The 18,354-nt window shown below is 33.6% G+C and overlaps 2 protein-coding genes across 4 annotated transcripts in view; one reads left to right on the top strand and one right to left on the bottom strand.

Annotated features, from left to right (window-relative positions):
- Positions 1–12,766, bottom strand: part of LOC110703247 — a 22,145-nt gene extending 9,379 nt beyond the window's left edge. For all 3 annotated transcript variants that reach the window (XM_021881020.1, XM_021881021.1, XM_021881022.1), the window contains exons 1-3: positions 12,339–12,766; positions 11,620–11,694; positions 11,483–11,520 (exon numbers count right to left, since the gene is read on the bottom strand). The gene's annotated coding sequence lies outside the window, so the exon portion shown is untranslated. The remainder of the gene's footprint in view (positions 1–11,482; positions 11,521–11,619; positions 11,695–12,338) is intronic.
- Positions 12,767–15,650: 2,884 nt separating this feature from the next.
- Positions 15,651–16,573, top strand: LOC110703156. Its single transcript, XM_021880901.1, has 2 exons — positions 15,651–16,069; positions 16,158–16,573. The coding sequence occupies exons 1-2, from the start codon at positions 15,889–15,891 to the stop codon at positions 16,367–16,369; spliced, it is 393 nt and encodes a 130-aa protein (XP_021736593.1). The 5' UTR covers positions 15,651–15,888; the 3' UTR covers positions 16,370–16,573.
- The last annotated feature ends 1,781 nt before the right edge of the window (positions 16,574–18,354 follow it).

Raw genomic sequence — 18,354 nt, 5'->3', positions numbered from 1 at the left:
AAATAAAATTAAATCTTGTTAAAGAAGGGAAAATAAAATCTTTATATACAAGAAGCCTAAAATAAATAATAAAGATACAATAGACTCCTTGGAACATAGTGAAGCTTCGACTCTGAAGCTTCAGTTCCTCACTCAAGGAACTTGGCTTCTGATTGTCCTCTATGCTCATCCACGGCTCATCCTTAGACCTTGTTCCATGCTCCGTTCTAACTCTAGAACTTCGTTGCATATAAGAACCCGTCAAGTACATCAAAGCTAATAGACAAAAGTTAAAGCCCTTATGGGTTTGCTTAGGTTCCTTGAGTCATCATAAAAACTTAAGATCAACAATATTCCCCCTTTTTGATGAATGACAAACCTAAGCAAACTCACAAAATAAAAATTTTAAAAGACAATCAGAAAACGAAAAACGTAAAACAAAAATGAATTAGCTAAATTTAATCATAGCTAAATTTAAACAAGGAACTGAATTAAAGTTATAGTTATACGTTCTATTATAAACGGATGGAGAGCTTGTCAACAATTGAGTTTGCCTTCTTTTCCCCCTTTTGGCGTTCATCAAAATTAATGCACACAAATATACATATCGAAACACAGCACCATTTTATTGGTTTGTGTTCAAAGCATAGAACAAAGCACATATAGGCAGAAATAGTATGCAAATAGTCATAAAGCAAGCAAGCAACATCCATATAAACAAACTGATGTTCCTCCAGAACATCAAAAACAAAAGAAAATACCCTGTTTAATTGTTTATAGACCAAAAGAAGCAAAATAAACCAAGTTTAATACAGACCAAGATCAAAAGATAGTTTGATAGATGAGATAGACAGAAAATAGGATTAGGGTGTAGGGACTGGGGTCTTGTGCTCTTCTTCTGTTTCCTCAGCAACTTCTTCTTCAACAACAATCTCTTCCAGCTTCTTCAACAACTCAGCCTGGCCTTGAGAGAGAGTTGAAGTGCTGTCCTTCATTGCTGAGGTGAGTTCCTTAGAAGCATGCACCAGGTCTCCTACTAGTTTCTCAAGAGCTCCAATCCTCAGGAGCAGAGTTGGTTGAGACAGCAGCTTGACAGCATCTTTGAGTGCCTTCAGTTCCAAGGTGGAACTCACAGAACTAAAGGCAGCAAGTCATGTACCTGCACCTGCTGGAGTAGAATGAGTGACAGTTTCTTGCACAAATACCCCCTGAACAAAGGCTTTCTCCTCACTGAGATCCACAAAAGCAGATGGAGCCTCAGCTTTCGCCTTTGGCTTAAAAGCCAACCTAATGCTCTTCCTTTTCCTAGCACCAGAAGCATTACTTTTTCTGCCCTTCTTTTCAGAACTTTCTTCTTTTTCCTTCTTTTCTTCCTCTCCCTCACTTTCCTCTTCTTCCAGCCATTTGTCCAACTCCTCTTCCTCAGTCAGAATCTTAACTCCTTCCTTAGCCTTAGGAGTTTGTTTAGGAAGGAATTGGGTAACACCATCAACTACATGCAGGTTTATGCTTTCCAGGGTTTTAGGTTGAACAAAATGATTGGTTTGTAGTTTGAGATGTTCACAGTTCTCCACAGAAATACCAAAACTCTCAATGAGAGTAATGATCTGATTTGCATATCCAACCTTCAAATGGTTTGCAAGACAGTGGGTGAGGTGTTTTATCATGATGGAAGGGAAATTGATTTGTATTTTTTTTTCAAGGCAGTACATCAGCATAGCATCAAGGTGGTTAGCCTCATGCCTGTGATGAGTTCTTGGAACAATGGCTAAATGCACAAAGATAAACAACAGTTTTTGAAGGGGAGAGAACAGGTTATGATTTGTTTGGACTTTAGACACCTTTCCACCAATTGATTCCACAATATCTTTTATGGGCACATCACCTACACTTTTATCAGTAGCTCCTTTAAAATATTCATCAAACCCCTCATTCGGAGTTCCAAAGATAGCACATAAATAATCAGCATCAAAACTAATTTCTTATTTTTAACTCTTGATACACAAACACCATCATAATTCTTAAAATTTGCACAAAATTCTTTCAAAGGAGCATGAGCAAGCACATTATTGTAACTTTCACTAAACAATTGCATCCAATTTTGAGCCTCTAAGATTTCAAGTAATTCAGAATACTTACTTACTTCACACCATGGTAAGTTGATGCAGATACCATCAAATGAAGCGTTCAGAGCTTGCTTCGATTTTATTTTGAAATGGAGACTTTTCCAACTGAATTCTTTCTCCTAATTCCTCCCAGCCCTGATCCTCAAGTTCCTCCAGCTTTCGTTTCTTTGACTCAGCAGGCAAGTTCTTTGGTTTTTCAACAGAGGGTTTTGTTTGATTCTCTTGCTCGATATCCATGAGTGAATCTTTTTGAGGGGTAACTTGAGGTTTTGGTGAAACATCCATGGGTGAATTTGCTGAATCGGTAAAATGTAGGGTGTATTTTACAGAGTGAGGAGGTGAGGAACAGTGTGTAGGGTTTGGTGTCATTTTATAGGGGTGGAATTTTAAGGGATAAAAGGGTCGGTGGAAGAATGTGGAAGGTTAATTGAATAGTGCAGGTGTCGTTTGATGAAGGATAGAGAAATTACTTTTAACTTGGTCAGTTTAAAGAATTAATGTGATTTGACATGAAGGGTCTAGGTTAAGTTATCAGAAACTTTGAATTGAATGCAAACAGTCACGGGTATTTAATCAACAGTTTTTGAGAGATGAATTTGAATTTTAAAAGATAAGAAACGAGGAATAATTCAAAATAAAAGATAAGATTTAAGAGATAAAATTAATCAACTGATTAGTTAATTAATTCTCAAAAAGATAGAACAAAATCTTATAGATTATTTCGGAGGAACTAGGAACAAATCAACATAGTTTGTTATAACATAGACATGCCTAATGCAATTTGATTTCTTCACATACAGCCACAATCCCATATGTAATGCCATACATTCTAATGCTTAGGACTATGTTTTCACATATTCATATTGTGTAAGATACATATAATGCATGCATGATTGACTTATACCTTGGGGGAATTTGAGGTCCTTTTAACTCAATTGTATCATACCAAGTTCCATGCGCATCTTTTCAAACTTGTCCCTGCTCAAAGGCTTAGTAAGAATGTCATCAATTTGATTTTCAGTTTCACAAAAATCTAACTTAATTAAGCCTTTTTCCACATTATCCTTAAGGAAATGATGCCTTATATGAATATGTTTCACACGAGAATGATGAACTAGATCTTTTGAAATGCATATGGCACTAGTATTATCACAATAGATAGGAATGTAATTATATTTCATACCATAATCTCTTAGTTGTTGTTTTATCCAAAGTACTTGAGAACAGCACGCAGCAGCTGCTACATATTCAGCTTCAGCAATAGACAAGGCCACCGTGTTCTGTTTCTTGGATCCCCAAGAAACTAGGCATGGCCCGAGAAACTGAATCATTCCTGAAGTACTCTTCCTATTCACCAAATCTCCTGCATAGTCAGCATCTGCAAAACCTTTTAAATCAAAAGTATCACTTCTAGGATAGAAGAGACAAAGATGGTCAATTCCTTTGAGATATCGTAGGATCCTTTTTACTGCTGTAAGGTGTGACTCCTTAGGATTAGATTGAAACCTTTCACATAAGCCAACACTAAATGCAATATCAGGTCTGCTAGCAGTTAAGTATAAAAGGGATCCAATCATACCTCTGTATTTGGTTTGATCTACACTAGTTCCTTGTAGATCTTCATCTAACCTTGTGCCTGTTCCCATTGGAGTATGGTTGGTCTTTGCTTGGTCAAGGTTATATTTCTTCAGCAGTTCCTTGACATACTTTTGTTGGTGAATTGCAATACCTCTTTCTGTTTGTTTGATTTGTAGTCCAAGAAAGAAGTTGAGTTCCCCCATCATGCTCATCTCAAATTCACCACTCATTAGCTCAGCAAAGTACTTGCACAAGTTTTCGTTAGTTGCTCCAAAAATAATATCATCAACATATATTTGAACAACTAGTAAGTCCGTTCCTTCATATTTAAAAAAAAAGTTTTATCTACTTTACCTCTTTTAAAATCATTTTGAAGAAGGAACTTAGAGAGCCTCTCATACCAAGCTCTAGGTGCTTGTTTCATCCCATAAAGAGCTTTATCAATCTTAAAGACATGATTAGGAAATTGGGGATTTTCAAAACCAGGAGGTTGTTCCACGAACACCTCTTCTTCAAGAAAACCATTTAAGAAAGCACACTTAACATCCATTTGATATAGTTTGAAACCCATAAAAGAGGCAAAAGCAATTAAGATTCTAATAGCTTCTAATCTAGCAACTGGAGCAAAAGTTTCTTCAAAGTCAATACCTTCTTGCTGATTATAGCCCTTCACAACAAGTCTTGCTTTGTTTCTCACAATTGTTCCATGTTCATCCAGCTTGTTCCTGAATACCCACTTGAGCCCTATAACCTTTTTGTGTTTAGGTTTTTCTTCAAGATGCCAGACCTTGTTCCTCTCGAACTCATTGAGTTCATCTTGCATGGCAATTATCCAGTCAGCATCCTTTAGTGCTTCATCATGATTCCCTGGCTCAATAATGGATAGGAAGGCTTGAAAGGCACAAAAGTTTCTCAACTGTGATCTGATCTGAGTTCCTCTACCAATATCACTTATAATAAGGTCTGTTGGATGAGAGCCTCGATATCTGAATGGCTTTGGTCGAAATTCTCTAGCAGGAACTCCTATTTGAGGCACTTCTTCTTTAGTTTCTTCTCCATTTTCCTTGTTGTCAGGTTCTCCATGATCTTGTTCCTCCGAGTTTTCTTGATTAGGAACTTCAGCATTTTCTTTATGTTCTTGCTCAGGTTCCTCTCTTACTTCCTTGGTTTGCTTGGAGGTTTCTTCATCTTCTTCCCTGTCTCTAATCATACCAATTTCATAATCATTATTGTCTTGTTCCTGTACATTCATAAACATATTAGATTCATCAAATATCACATGAATGCTTTCTTCTACACACAATGTATTTTTATTGTAAACTCTGTAAGCTTTGCTATTTGATGCATAGCCAAGGAACACAGCTTCATCACTTCTTTCATCAAATTTTCCTATGTTCCTTTTCCCATTATTATGAACAAAGCACCTGCATCCAAAAGCTCGAAAGTGAGAAATATTGGGTTTCCTGCCCTTAAACAGTTCATAAGGAGTCTTATTGATGATTGGTCTCATCATAACTCTGTTAATAATATAACATTCAGTATTAATAGCTTCAGCCCAGAAGTTCCTTGGAAGACCACTTGCTATGAGCATAGTTCTTGCCATGTCTTCTAGAGTCCTGTTCTTCCTTTCAACAACTCCATTCTGTTGAGGAGTTCTTGGGGCTGAAAAGTTATGATCCATGCCATTTTCTTTGCAAAAGTCATCGAATCTTGAATTCTCAAACTCAGTTCCATGATCTGATCGAATGTGGATAATTTGATTTCCACTTGACTTTTGTACTCTTTTGGCAAAGGACACAAATTCATCAAAAGTTTCATCCTTGCTAGACAGAAAAATCATCCAAGTAAATCTAGAAAAATCATCAATAATAACTAAAACATACTTCTTTCCACTTCTACTTTGAACACGCATGGGACCACACAAATCCATATGAATTAGCTCCAATGGCTTTGTGGTGCTGATCATGTTTTTGCTTTTAAAAGAAGACCTGACTTACTTGCCTCTCACACATACATCACAGATATGTTGTATGAGGAACTTGACTGAGGGAAGCCCTATAACCAAGTTCCTTGCTCTAAGTTTATCCATGAGTGAGAAGCTAGCATGTCCAAAACGTTTATGCCATAATAAGGGATCATCATTAATGGCACTCAAGCAGGTAAGGTTGTTCCTTAGAACAGAATTTAGATCCACAATGTATGTGTTCCCTTTTCTTGTTCCTTCAAGAACAACCCTTCATGTTTTATCATTAGTGATGTTACATGAATCAGAGGTAAAACTTTCAGAGTTTCCTTTATCACAAAATTGTGATATGCTCAGCAAATTGTGCATCAAACCCTCGACCAAAAGTACATTTTCTATTGAATGAGAATTGGACCTTCCTACTTTTCCTTTAGCAATTACTTCACCCTTTTTGTTGTCTCCAAAGGTCACAGTTCCTCCTGGATAGGCCTCTAGTGAGAGAAACTTTGATTTATCTCCTGTCATATGCTTTGAACAACCACTGTCGAGGTACCACGTGTTGTTCCCCCTCACTAGGACCTGCAAAAGAACTTATTGGTTAGATTCAGGAACCCAGGTTTCCTTGGGTTCCTTGGACGTTGAAGCAATATCAGATTTCTTTACCCAAACTTGCCTAACATTCTTGCTAACAGACTGTTCCTTCTTGTTACACGTGGCAACAAGATGACCAGTTTTACCACAAAAGGTACATACTTTATAACTAGGCAGGTCTACATATTTTTTCTTGCCCTTATTCTTAGAACGTATGAATCCTAGACCTTCAGTTCTTTTGGTTTGAGCATTCTCTATCCACTTAGGAATTTCAAACTGGCTAATGCTTCTTTCTTTTCGAAGCTCAAGTTCCTTCTCCAATTTTGCCTTTTCAATTCTTAACTCGTCAAGATCATATTTTAGTTTTTCAAAATCCTCATTAAATTTAGGCAAAGATTCAGAGGAGGAACTTGGAGACACTTCAGCATTAGCAAGTTTGTATTGAGTTAGTTCTACATTAACCATGATATTCTCAAACTTGAGTTTCTCATTCATTTCTTTTAAGAGAAGATTTTTGTCAAAAAGTTCAAAAAATCTACTTTGAACATCAGTTCGTTGATTCTCAATCCACGTACTGTGTTCCTTACAGACTTTGAGAGCTCTTTGACATTCACCTAGACGAATACTAGTGTGAGTCCAGTCATCTTCCAATTCAAACACTAAATCAATGAGAGCATCTTTAGTATAAGTTTTAAGCACATTAGGATCAAGGAATACCTCTTTAGCAAGCTCATCTTTGTAAGCCTTTTCATCACGTTTGCCCATCAGACATAGATGAGCTGTTTCTTCTTCAGGTTGTTCTCTTCATCCTCACTTTCAGAATCTCCCCAGGCAACAATCATAGCCTTCCTAATGTCTGTTTTATTGAAAGGAGTTTTGTTGTAGTTGCTCTTAACTTGTTCCTTTGCCTTCCCTTTACCTTTCTCTGTATCCCAAAGTGGACACTCACGAATAAAGTGTTCTAGAGATCCACATTTGTGACAACCAAAGTCAGCTTTTGAAGTAGAGGGTTTCTTGGTGAAGTTCCTTGACTTGTTGTTTCGGTTGAACATTCTTTTGAACCTTCTCACCAGCATAGCAGCCTCTTCTTCATCGACTTCAGAGTCTTTGATCTCCAGAGAGCCAAGCCTTTTCCTCGGTTTCCTTCACTATTGCTTGTTCCTAGGTGCAACTCATGAGTTATGAGGGAACCAACAAGTTGCTCAATATTGAACTTTGTGAAGTCCTTTGTTTCTTGTAAGGCTGTTACCTTGGATCTCCATCTCTCATCTTGGGGGAGGCTTCTTAGAACTTTTCTGAATTGCTCATCAATAGGGATTTTCTTTCCAAGGGAAACAAGCTCATTAGTAATGTTAGTAAATCTAGTTAACATTTCCTGAATTGATTCTTTTGGTTGCATTTCAAACCGTTCATATTTTGACATAAGCAAGTCAATCTTAGAGCGTTTCACTTCGTTAGTTCCTTCATGAGTGACTTGAAGTAAATCCCAAATTTCTTTAGCATTTTTACAACCCATAACACGGTTGTGTTCATTGGGTCCAAGTCCACAATGAAGTAATTTAACAGCAAGTGCATTAATTTTCATTTTTTCAAAATCTTCCTTATCAAATTCAGACATGGGTTTAGGTACTACCTCATTTTCACCAGTAGTTTTGGTAATTTTGAAATCACTAACTTCGATCACTCTCCAAACCTGGTAGTTGTCGGCTTTGATAAAAATCTCCATCCTGTTCTTCCAATAGGTGTAGAATTTTCCATTGAACATAGGAGGACGCTGCGTAGAGTAACCTTCTTCCAGTTTCTCGTGATTGTTCATCTTGATTCCGGGAACTTAACTCGACAGGGTTTCCTGATTTCTTCGAGGAAAGCTCTGATACCAATTGTTGACTCGAATGAACAATACAAGAGGGGGGTGAATTGTATTGTTGAGGAACTAGGGTAATTTTTTCGGAATTCTTAAAGAAAATTAAACAAAAACTTTAAAGTGCAAGAGAGATTTTACATGGAAAACTTCTTGGCCCTAATCAAGAAGAAAAACCACGACCACAAGGGATTTTAATCACAACTCTTAATAATAATAGGGCAAACAACCTATTACAAATTAAGACTTCTTAACTCAAGTTCCTCTACGAACTTAAGTTCCCCCTCAACTGATCCCTCAATCAGTTGAGCTCTCGAATCTCTCTCTTTCTCCTTGCTTTACTCAAAGCAATTACACACTCTAGAGTTTACCCAAACTCTACCCCAATACAACTCAAGATAAAACTTCTAAGATGCTAATTACAAAGACACTCAAGGACTTAAGTGGATTTTTGACTCTTTTAGAAAAGCTAAGAATCGTAATGCTCAAGTGTGTTTTTCAAAACAGAAAACTAATCCTATTTATACATGAGGAAAGCAGTTGAAAACCTTACGTTTGCCTTAACTCCCACTACACCACAACTTCCATGAAATAAGGAAGTGCAATTCGTGGATGCTTGGGCAGCAAGCTGAAGCACACAATAAGGAAGTGGTTCCTTTATTTTCTCAACCTCCTTTACCAAGTAAAAGCCGTTTTAAAAATAGTTTTACCAAGTCAGATTTTCCAAAATGTTAGGATAAAATCATAACAGAAAATCTTTTAATAAATAAGATATTTTTACTTAAAAGATAATTTTCCGAAATAAAATTAAATCTTGTTAAAGAAGGGAAAATAAAATCTTTATAAACTGAAATTAAATCCACTTAAATCCTATCAATTAACAATGTACTTAACATATATACAAGAAGCCTAAAATAAATAATAAAGATACAATAGACTCCTTGGAACATAGTGAAGCTTCGACTCTGAAGCTTCAGTTCCTCACTCAAGGAACTTGGCTTCTGATTGTCCTCTATGCTCATCCACAGCTCATCCTTAGACCTTGTTCCATGCTCCGTTCTGACTCTAGAACTTCGTTGCATATAAGAACCTGTCAAGTACATCAAAGCTAATAGACAAAAGTTAAAGCCCTTATGGGTTTGCTTAGGTTCCTTGAGTCATCATCAAAACTTAAGATCAACAAACATCATCACCATCGGGATCGCAATCATCATCAAGTTCATTGGCAGCTTTTCTCCCTCTTTTTTTAGGAACTTTTTTTGTCTTCCCATATACATACTTTACCCCTTCTTGTTGCTTCAAAACTTTGGTCCCGGTGGTACGAATCGGAGCAATACCATATTCTTCTTTCCCATCAAACAAATTAGCTTGTGAACGATATGGGTGATCAATAGGCAACTATTTTCGATACCCAGGGTAGATAATTTTGCCACCAAATCTATCTGAATTAGTAGAATGAGTGCAAGAAGGACAAGCTTTGTAGCCTTTCGTACTCCAACCTGACAGCATAGCATAAGCCGGAAAGTCATTAATAGTAGAGTGTAGGGCTGCTCGCAGTTTGAAGTTGCTTCCACTATAAGAATCAAAAGCATCAACACCTTCCCACAATAATTTCAATTCATGGATTAATGGTTGCAAGTACACATCAATATCCATACCGGGACCAAATTTACCAGGAATAATTATAGAAAGAATAAAGGATGATGGTTTCATGCAAAGCCATGGTGGTAAATTATAAGGAATGAGTACCACCGGCCATGTACTATAATTTGTGTTCATAAGACGATATGGATTAAAACCATCACTCGCTAGGCCTAATCTAACACTGCGAGGATCAGCGGCAAACTCTGTATATTTTTCATCAAATTTTTTCCAGGCCTCGCCATCAGCAAGGTGTCGTAGAATCTTATCATCCTTACGATTAAAGTGCCATCTCATGTCCTCTGCGGTTTTAGATGACATGTAAAGCCTCTTTAATCTAGGGATAAGGGGAAAGTACCACATTACTTTAGCTGCCTCGCCTTTATTACATGCTTCTTTTCCTTTTTCATTTACATCACCCTCAATTCCCTTCACATTTTTCCACCTTGATGTGTGGCATATATGACACTCACTTTTATTTGCGAATTCGCCCCAATATATATAACATGCAGTCATTTGGACATGCATGTATTTTCTCATATCCTAACCCTAAATCATTTATTATCTTCATGCCTTCATAATAGGACGATGGAAACTCCTTAATATTGGGAAATGCGTCAATTAGAAGTTCAAGTAATTTATTAAATGACTCTGCATACCAATGGAACATACACTTTAGGTGAAACAAATGCAATAGAAATAAAAGTTTCGAAAAAGTAGTACACCCCTCGTACAGGCCTTTTTCAGAAGCTTCCATGAGATTTTTATACTTTTCTTGTTCTTCATTTGAGAAAGTTGATTGATACTCATCATCTACCTCGCGATAAATCGTAAACCCCTCATCCATGTCATATGAATTGTCATCTTCAATACTTTGTTCATTAAATGATGGATCTTGAGTTTTGTCGGTTTGTCGCGTATTAACTCTAAAAGTTGCTCTTAGTAACCCGTCCATATCATCTCGACCTACTGCATTTACTTGATCATCACTTAGATCATAGGTCTTACTCCCTTCATCTTTACAATGAAATATCCAATTTCTATAGTTTTTATAAAAACCATAAAATAAAATATGGCCTCCAACTTCTTCTACAGAATTCGTTTTATTTAACTTGCACATATTACATGGGCATTTAGTTTCACGTGTATTTGTTAAAAGAGTCTCTTTAGCAAGTTTCAAGAAGTTCATGCAACCTTTAAAATAACCGGGGTCACCTCTTGGTAAATCAATCCAACTAGTATCCATGTCTACAAAGAAGTATATAATTATTTGCTAATTAAAAACAATGACATTAAAAAAAAAATAAAAAAAAAATCATGTTACAAGGATCCTTAAACCAATATATAATAGGGACATCACTTTCACTAAGTAAATAGACATCCATCAAAGTTATAATATCAAGAAGTTTATCCACTTAAAAATAATGTAAGTAATTGCCTACAAACTTGTTGAGGGGTGAAAGAAGAAAATTAGTAAGAAACATACAACAAAAAAAATAAGTCATGCAAGTTCGATGAATTTCTCATTCAACAAACCACACTGGAAATCTACAAAACATGACTCCAAGGCAATAGGCACACGTTTTTCAAGTAATTAAAAGATAGTGTCACATGAAACATCTAATTAGGGAAATCTAATAAAGCCTACACAATTGAAATAAGTATATGACATACACGTACTAATCAAGCCACAATCTTTAAAAATATATTCTAGTTTGAGCTATTGTCTAAGGTAGAGTGTACCTTCTTTTGCCGCAAAAGTAATTGTGCGTTTCAAGCTACTGAACAAGGATGAAAACAGAAAAGGTAGTGTTAGAAAGCTTTAACATAAGATTTTGCTTGGGTGGATAAAAAGAAACAACAAGATTTGGAATTATCACCTCTGTCCAATCTGTAATTCTAGCAGTCTAGTGAGCATTTGAGCAATTGAATAAAGAATCAAAACTATCACCAATCTGGAAAACTAAAACAACAAGATCAGAAGGTCTAAGATAAATGGATACATGTAGATTAAGATTTGAGAGATAAACTTTACAATCACAATAAAATGCTGCAATCTAGAGATGATAACAATTTTTTAAAAAAAAAAAAATTTATTTTATTTTTTTTGGTGAGCAGACTATATACAGAGAAATTCACAAATTGGCTTCGATCTTCTTTAGCTATGCCATGAATTTTCACACCTTGAGCTCTTTTAAGTGTCGAGATGAAGTGGACTTGCTTTTTTAAAGAACCTGATCTAATTTTTTGGGTGAAAAAACAAATTATGCTGCCAATAATATTCCCAAGTTCATATTGTTCTATTAATGCACTGCAACTTTAATGTGTAATGGCTAATTTATTTAGCTCTGACCAGAAAAATCAAAGCCTATAAATTTCATATCAAAAACCATAAAATTCAAAGCCTATAAAATTCATATTAAAAACCCATAAAATTCCAAACTAAAACCCTAAAAAACGACATAAAAATCATAACAAAAACCAAAAATACTACTCACAAAAATAAAAAAAAAATGGAAACCATGGATATGAAATCAGAATTCACGAAAAAAACAACATAAAAAGAAATGAAACTATCTAATTAAGGGCAAAAAATTACCTCGCAATAAGAGATCGATTCTTGTTCTACCCTAACTCAAAATCGAAGACATGCAAAGAATTCCCAATATTAATGAAATTTAGAGAATTGTGAGATATTAGGGTACCAAAAATGATAGATATATACCTAGCAACAATATTGTATAGCAAATTGTAAGTTGACACCTGAAATTATTGAAAGTGACGAGCAAAAAACCCCCAAATTCCTTGAAGATTAGCAAGCAAAATTGCGAAAATTTGTCGCTGATGAAGGAGTCGTGGGTTTAGAGGAGATGAGCAGCGCAATTGAGCAGAATATAGTCGTGGGCGGTTTAATTGGGAAATTTGGGGAAAATTGCAACCCGCTAATATTTTCATTAAAAGTTTCAAAATTGCGAAAAAAATAACTCACATGCATAGCATGTGAGTTTCCCGATGCTTTTATGTGTCGATACAATTTTCGATTCTATAAAGCGTCGAAAAAAGGCGGTACTGACGCCATATCAAAAGCGTCGCAACAAAAGCGTCCAAAAAGTACGTAGTGCCCTAAAACTTGATTCAACATTAGACAATTCTCATCCATAAAATTCTCACTAAAATATCAGAGTACCTAATTACATGACGATTACAATGTAATTGTAGATTATATTATCATGTGATTCATGTCCTATGCCATGTATTTTAATGTTAATTTAGGAAATCTTATTCCTTTAGTTAATATATATAATTTTACATGCTAACGAATATACTCTATGTAGATTATTCTAGTGTGGGGAATGCTTAGCTACATAGATTTTGCATAAAGTTATTGTTAGTGTATAAGATTAACTAGAATCACATAAATTAAAGTGATGAACGGATAATATAGTATTTCAATCAAACACTTTAGACTTTAAAGTGGAATATATAGTTTTCTTTTAATTCCCATGCTAGAGTTCTTTGCACATCTAATTGCTTGTAGAATTTGTTAATTTTTAGGTCGTCTTAAACCCCTCATAATAGGTAACGTGGTATAACATGAAGTGATCTATAGCCATTTTTATATGATGTATTATATGACCTATTTGGGTTATATTATCATAAATTAAATATTGATAAACTGATAAAATAATAATAATAATAATAAGATCATAATTCATGTATAGCCCTCTTTGATTTCTTAATATGAACTTCTAGAGGGGGAAAAAAGTCTATAATAAGAACAAAAAAAAAAAAAAATAATAATAATAATAATAATAATAAAGAGAAAAATAAAAGAAAAACCAATCCGTTTACTTGTACTACTAGATTAACTCAGTGCGATCAACAGTTTTAAAATAAGAATTGAATTGTAGACTTTTAACACGTACTAAAAGAAAATAACTTCCTCATTTTTCCTAACTAATTTCTAATTAAATATGAATATGCAATTTTGGATCTAAAATATGAATATGCAATTCCCGAAAGTGCATAATTTTTATTTTTAATTAAAAATTTCAATTAAATTATATAATTAACTATTGTTTACAAATTGTAATTAAATTATATGTAATTTCCGAAAGTGATTTTTATTTAACCGTCTTTTTTTTTTTCCTTCATTATCGTAATTTATTATTACCTACTAAATGAACTTTGGGATAGAAGAAAATAGGTATGGTTTTGTATTATTTATCTTCTAGTTTACACTTCTCATGCATCCATCCACGATCCTACCCTCTCGATAATTATTCCAATTTGGAGTTTGTAAGATATGGGGGGTGGGGTGGGGTGGGGATTGAGGGGGCATGCCACATGTCCCCTGTTTTTTTTTATACATACGTAGTATTTTTTTTTTCCTCTTATGTTGCTTATTCTTCTTCTAGAAAACACAATAAATACGTAGTATAACTCTCCCCTTCTTATCTCATTCTTTTCCCACCATTTGTTCAATGTCTTTCCATACATTCTTTCCCACTTTAATTACCAATCTCCTTTTGTGTATTTGGTCGATTCCTTGTGAACTAATTGCATATATATTCATTATTCTTCTATTATGTTTTATTTACTTACATTTTGTTTGAATTGAACTAAATAGAAGAAAAGAAGGAAAATGAAGGGATAAAATATCTTTTATTTTGAATAACAAATTTGAAAGGATTTGCATATAAAAAAAATATTAACAAAAAAAGTAGGAAGAAAATGAATTAGAGGGAAAAGAAATGAAGAGAATAAATTGTAAGAAATTATTCTCTTCGATAATGAAGAGTTTTGGAAGGAAAATTTATCGGTCTAGCTTTTGTACCCTCCCCTCTCTTTCCCTTCCCATCCTTTCCTCAGCCTCCCATTGATTCCAGTGATAAGTTTATACCTTTGTGTATCTTTTCTTTCTAAGAAAAAAAATAAAATATAGATATATTATTTATCTACTTTCCTTCCCCTTCCCCTTATGAAGGATTTTACAAAATCATGATGTTCCATTTTACTAAGCATTTTTTAAAAATTAAAAAATTAAAGTGACGACTTAATATTGATAGTCTGTCTTACATATCTTCCGTTCCATTAGATGGTTTTATGGTTTCAAGTTTGAAATTTTTTGTAGCAATTGGTATAGTGTTTAAGAGGAACAAAAATAGCTAGGAAACTATGAGACTATGAGAGTATATACTATATAGTGTGAAAATAATCAAAGTGATTCACTTAGGACCTGTTTTCTTCTGCTTAATTTTAGTTCAGTTCACTTCATCTCCAATCAGTTCAGTTTAATTCAGTTCAGCTTTTAGTTTCCTTCTCTCATAAACAATTCATTTCAGGTCTATTTAGTTAAGTTCAACTCAATTCAGAAAATCAGAACAAACCCTTATTCACATTTAAATAAGTACAGTAAAACTGACTCATAGTTGATTACCTAATCCAAAATACCAGACTTAATACAATGGTACCAAAGATTTACTAGAAATCACTTACTTCCTCCGTTTTTTTTTTTAATATTGCACCACTTGCTTTTTAAAGAAATTTCACAAATATTGCACCATTTTCATTTTAGGAAAAGAAATAGTTGTGTTCACAGTATAATTACCTAATATACCCTTGGTTTTCAACACTTACATTTTATTTTGTGTACAATCATATGGACAACTTTATACTACATACTTCTACCTTTTTCTCTCATCCTTTTTTCCACTACCAAAAATATTGTGTCAAATCTTTACGGTGCAATAATAAAATAACGGAGGAATTGTATGGATTCCAAATATTTGAGTTTCTACATTTAGAAACAGAGGGGACTCAGGGGAGTGTGTGCAACACGAGTACTACACGGGCCAAAAAGCTAGTAAGCATTCAGAACGTAATTAAAATTCAAATAACACCTAGACCTCCAATTTAGTACTAAAAAGGACCCACATTCACAACTAAATGAAATTACTCGTATCCCCCCAAAATCCACCCCATCCACATCCACTCACTATAAATCTTCATACTTTCTTCCTTAAAATCTTTGCTTCTTGCTCAACCCTCGCTATCTTTCTCTCTCTCTCTCTCTCTCCTACAATTTGCAACCACCAACTAACGCTTCTCTTTCTCTCTCTACTTTCTCTCTCTTCAAAACAATAAGCATGACTTCCTCTGTTATTACCTCACAAAGTGTAATCTTGACAACTGCCATGGCAGTTTCAGGAGCTGTAATCTTGCTTTCTCTTAATCGAATTAGAAATTTACCAACAACCCATCAAAATTCATCTTCTAATTCTCAAACCCATCTTCCTCCTTCTTGTTTACGATCTTGTTTATCATCTGGTAATTCAAATTTTAATTTGCTCTGTTTTCCCCTGTTTTTTTTTCAATTTTTTATGTGATTCTGATTTTGCTCTGTTTTTTGTTGCAGATGATAAAAAGAAGAAAAAGAAGAAGAAAAGGGTTAAATTTGCTGATAATGTTAAGGATCATAAGAGTGAATTAGCCAAAATGATTAGTGAGAAAAAAGAGAAGAAAGTTGAGATTTTTAATGGTGATAAAATTTCAGAATTTCGTCGAATGCCAGCAAATCGAGCTGCTCTATACCAAGGAATTTTGAGGGATAGAGTTCATCGAATTTAATGTTTTTATCATTTTAATTTCAAGTTTTAATTTTTAGATTTAATCTTAATTAACAACCTTTAATTTTCTTTTTTTCTGGGAAAAGTAAGTTTGTGAGGTACATATACAGCCACAGCAAAAGCAAACAGTTCAAGTTGGAATTTTGTATAGTTGAACTGTAATTTGCATTGATAAATATTACAAGTAGTTTTTTTAGTTTATTTATCCTTTTTTTTTCTCTCTCCTTTTTTTTGTTTTTATTATTGTTTAAATGAAAAAAACAGAGGTGTTCTAGAAATTGAATTTTGGCAGGAATTGATTAACAAGTGTATGTGAATTTGCTGCATGCAAGGTTTAGACATTAATTTTGGATCTGAGGAAGTTGGAGAACACAATTTGATTATGAGTTTTCTTATAATATCTCACCACTTTCTTGGAGAAACTTCCTAAAAAAATATTAATTTGTATTATTTTGACGAAGGATCGTAATGTATATAGTGTATTATCTATCTCATAAGATTGTACCAACAAGTTATTAGTTGAACCATTTGATTCTAGGAATTAACAAATTATGATTTTTCCTAATTTGTCTTTCTAGTTGATTATATGAAGACCATTGAACCACTTGATACTATGAATCACAAAATTATACCACTTGATACTTAGAATCACCAAGTTATACCACTTGATACTATGAATCACAAGATTATACCACTTGATACTTTGAATCACCAAGTTATACCACTTGATATTATGAATCACCAAATTAGGACGTTTCCTTAGACTGCTTTAGTCCTTACAAGATTTTCTAAACAATTTATTTTACATTTTTTAGAATAATTCCATCCTCAAATTTTACGGAGTATAACATAACATAGCCGAGAAAATTGTAGCTAGAGAAAATGATGTGACAATTCAAGATAGAAGATAAAAATATCTAATCTTGGAGTTGCTCTTATATATTCGTATGAGTAGTAATTCAAAATTATACTGGATAATACAACCTAAATTAATGCTTAACATTGTCAAATTTTTTTACAACAAAATATGGATTTAAACTTATAAACTATGGCATAAAAAGTCAAAAACACTCCCTCTTGACCACAAAAGGTCTAAATGTCATTGGTAAGTTGGCTATTTGGTAGTCGATAATAAACTATAGTGAAGTAAATGGATTTAAGTGTAATTTAGTATGGAAAACAACTTATAATCTCCATGAAGACCAATCTCTCTACAAAGCATGTGGTCCACTTAAGTTGAGAGGTTGTATTATTTGGGAGTTAAAATTTTGAAGAAAAAATAGTAGTCAACTTAAGGGTCATTTTGAGTGATCAGATCAAGAATTAACATGGAATTTCTTTTCTAGTTTACATATAAACACTTTTTATTATTATTGTTTATAAACACCATTAATCAAACATGGTGTAAGTTCACATATCGAATATGAAGTAATCAAGTAAGTAATGTTTTTGTTTTTTAACGGGTGGAAGGTCGAATTGAAACGGAAAATTATAAAAAGTAATAAGTCAAAGGTGAAGTTTTTTTTTTTTTTTTTTTTTTTTTTTTTTTTTTTTTTTTTTTTTGAAGAAGGGTATGTTTGTTTCATATTTATCTTATTTTAATAAATAATAAGTTTGGACAAAAAAAATAAGTTCATAGAATAGTATAATTAAGTTTAAAAATTTAAACAAAATTTTACTAGTTATAAAAAAATAAGTTCAAATAAAATATAATAATTTTATACAAGGTCATGCAAAATAATATAAATTTATATAAAATAAAACGAGTTTAAAATGAAAATAAATTATGTTCGAATAAAAATAATATCAGAAAAATTTCGTTGAATTAAATAGAGTCGAATATAAATCTCTATATAAATGTTATATGACTTTTTTTTATTTATAAATGAATTATTATTATTTTTTAAAAATAAATAGAGCCTAGCAATGTATTAGTAGTAGCATGGGGCCTAATGGCCTATGTGCCAATGAAACAAATAGGATGAC

This window comes from Chenopodium quinoa, unplaced genomic scaffold (assembly GCF_001683475.1).
Source record: "Chenopodium quinoa cultivar QQ74 unplaced genomic scaffold, ASM168347v1, whole genome shotgun sequence".
In the NCBI taxonomy this organism is placed as follows: domain Eukaryota; kingdom Viridiplantae; phylum Streptophyta; class Magnoliopsida; order Caryophyllales; family Amaranthaceae; genus Chenopodium; species Chenopodium quinoa.
Note: the sequence above shows the minus strand (reverse complement) of the source record. Positions and strands in the feature narration are given on the sequence as shown.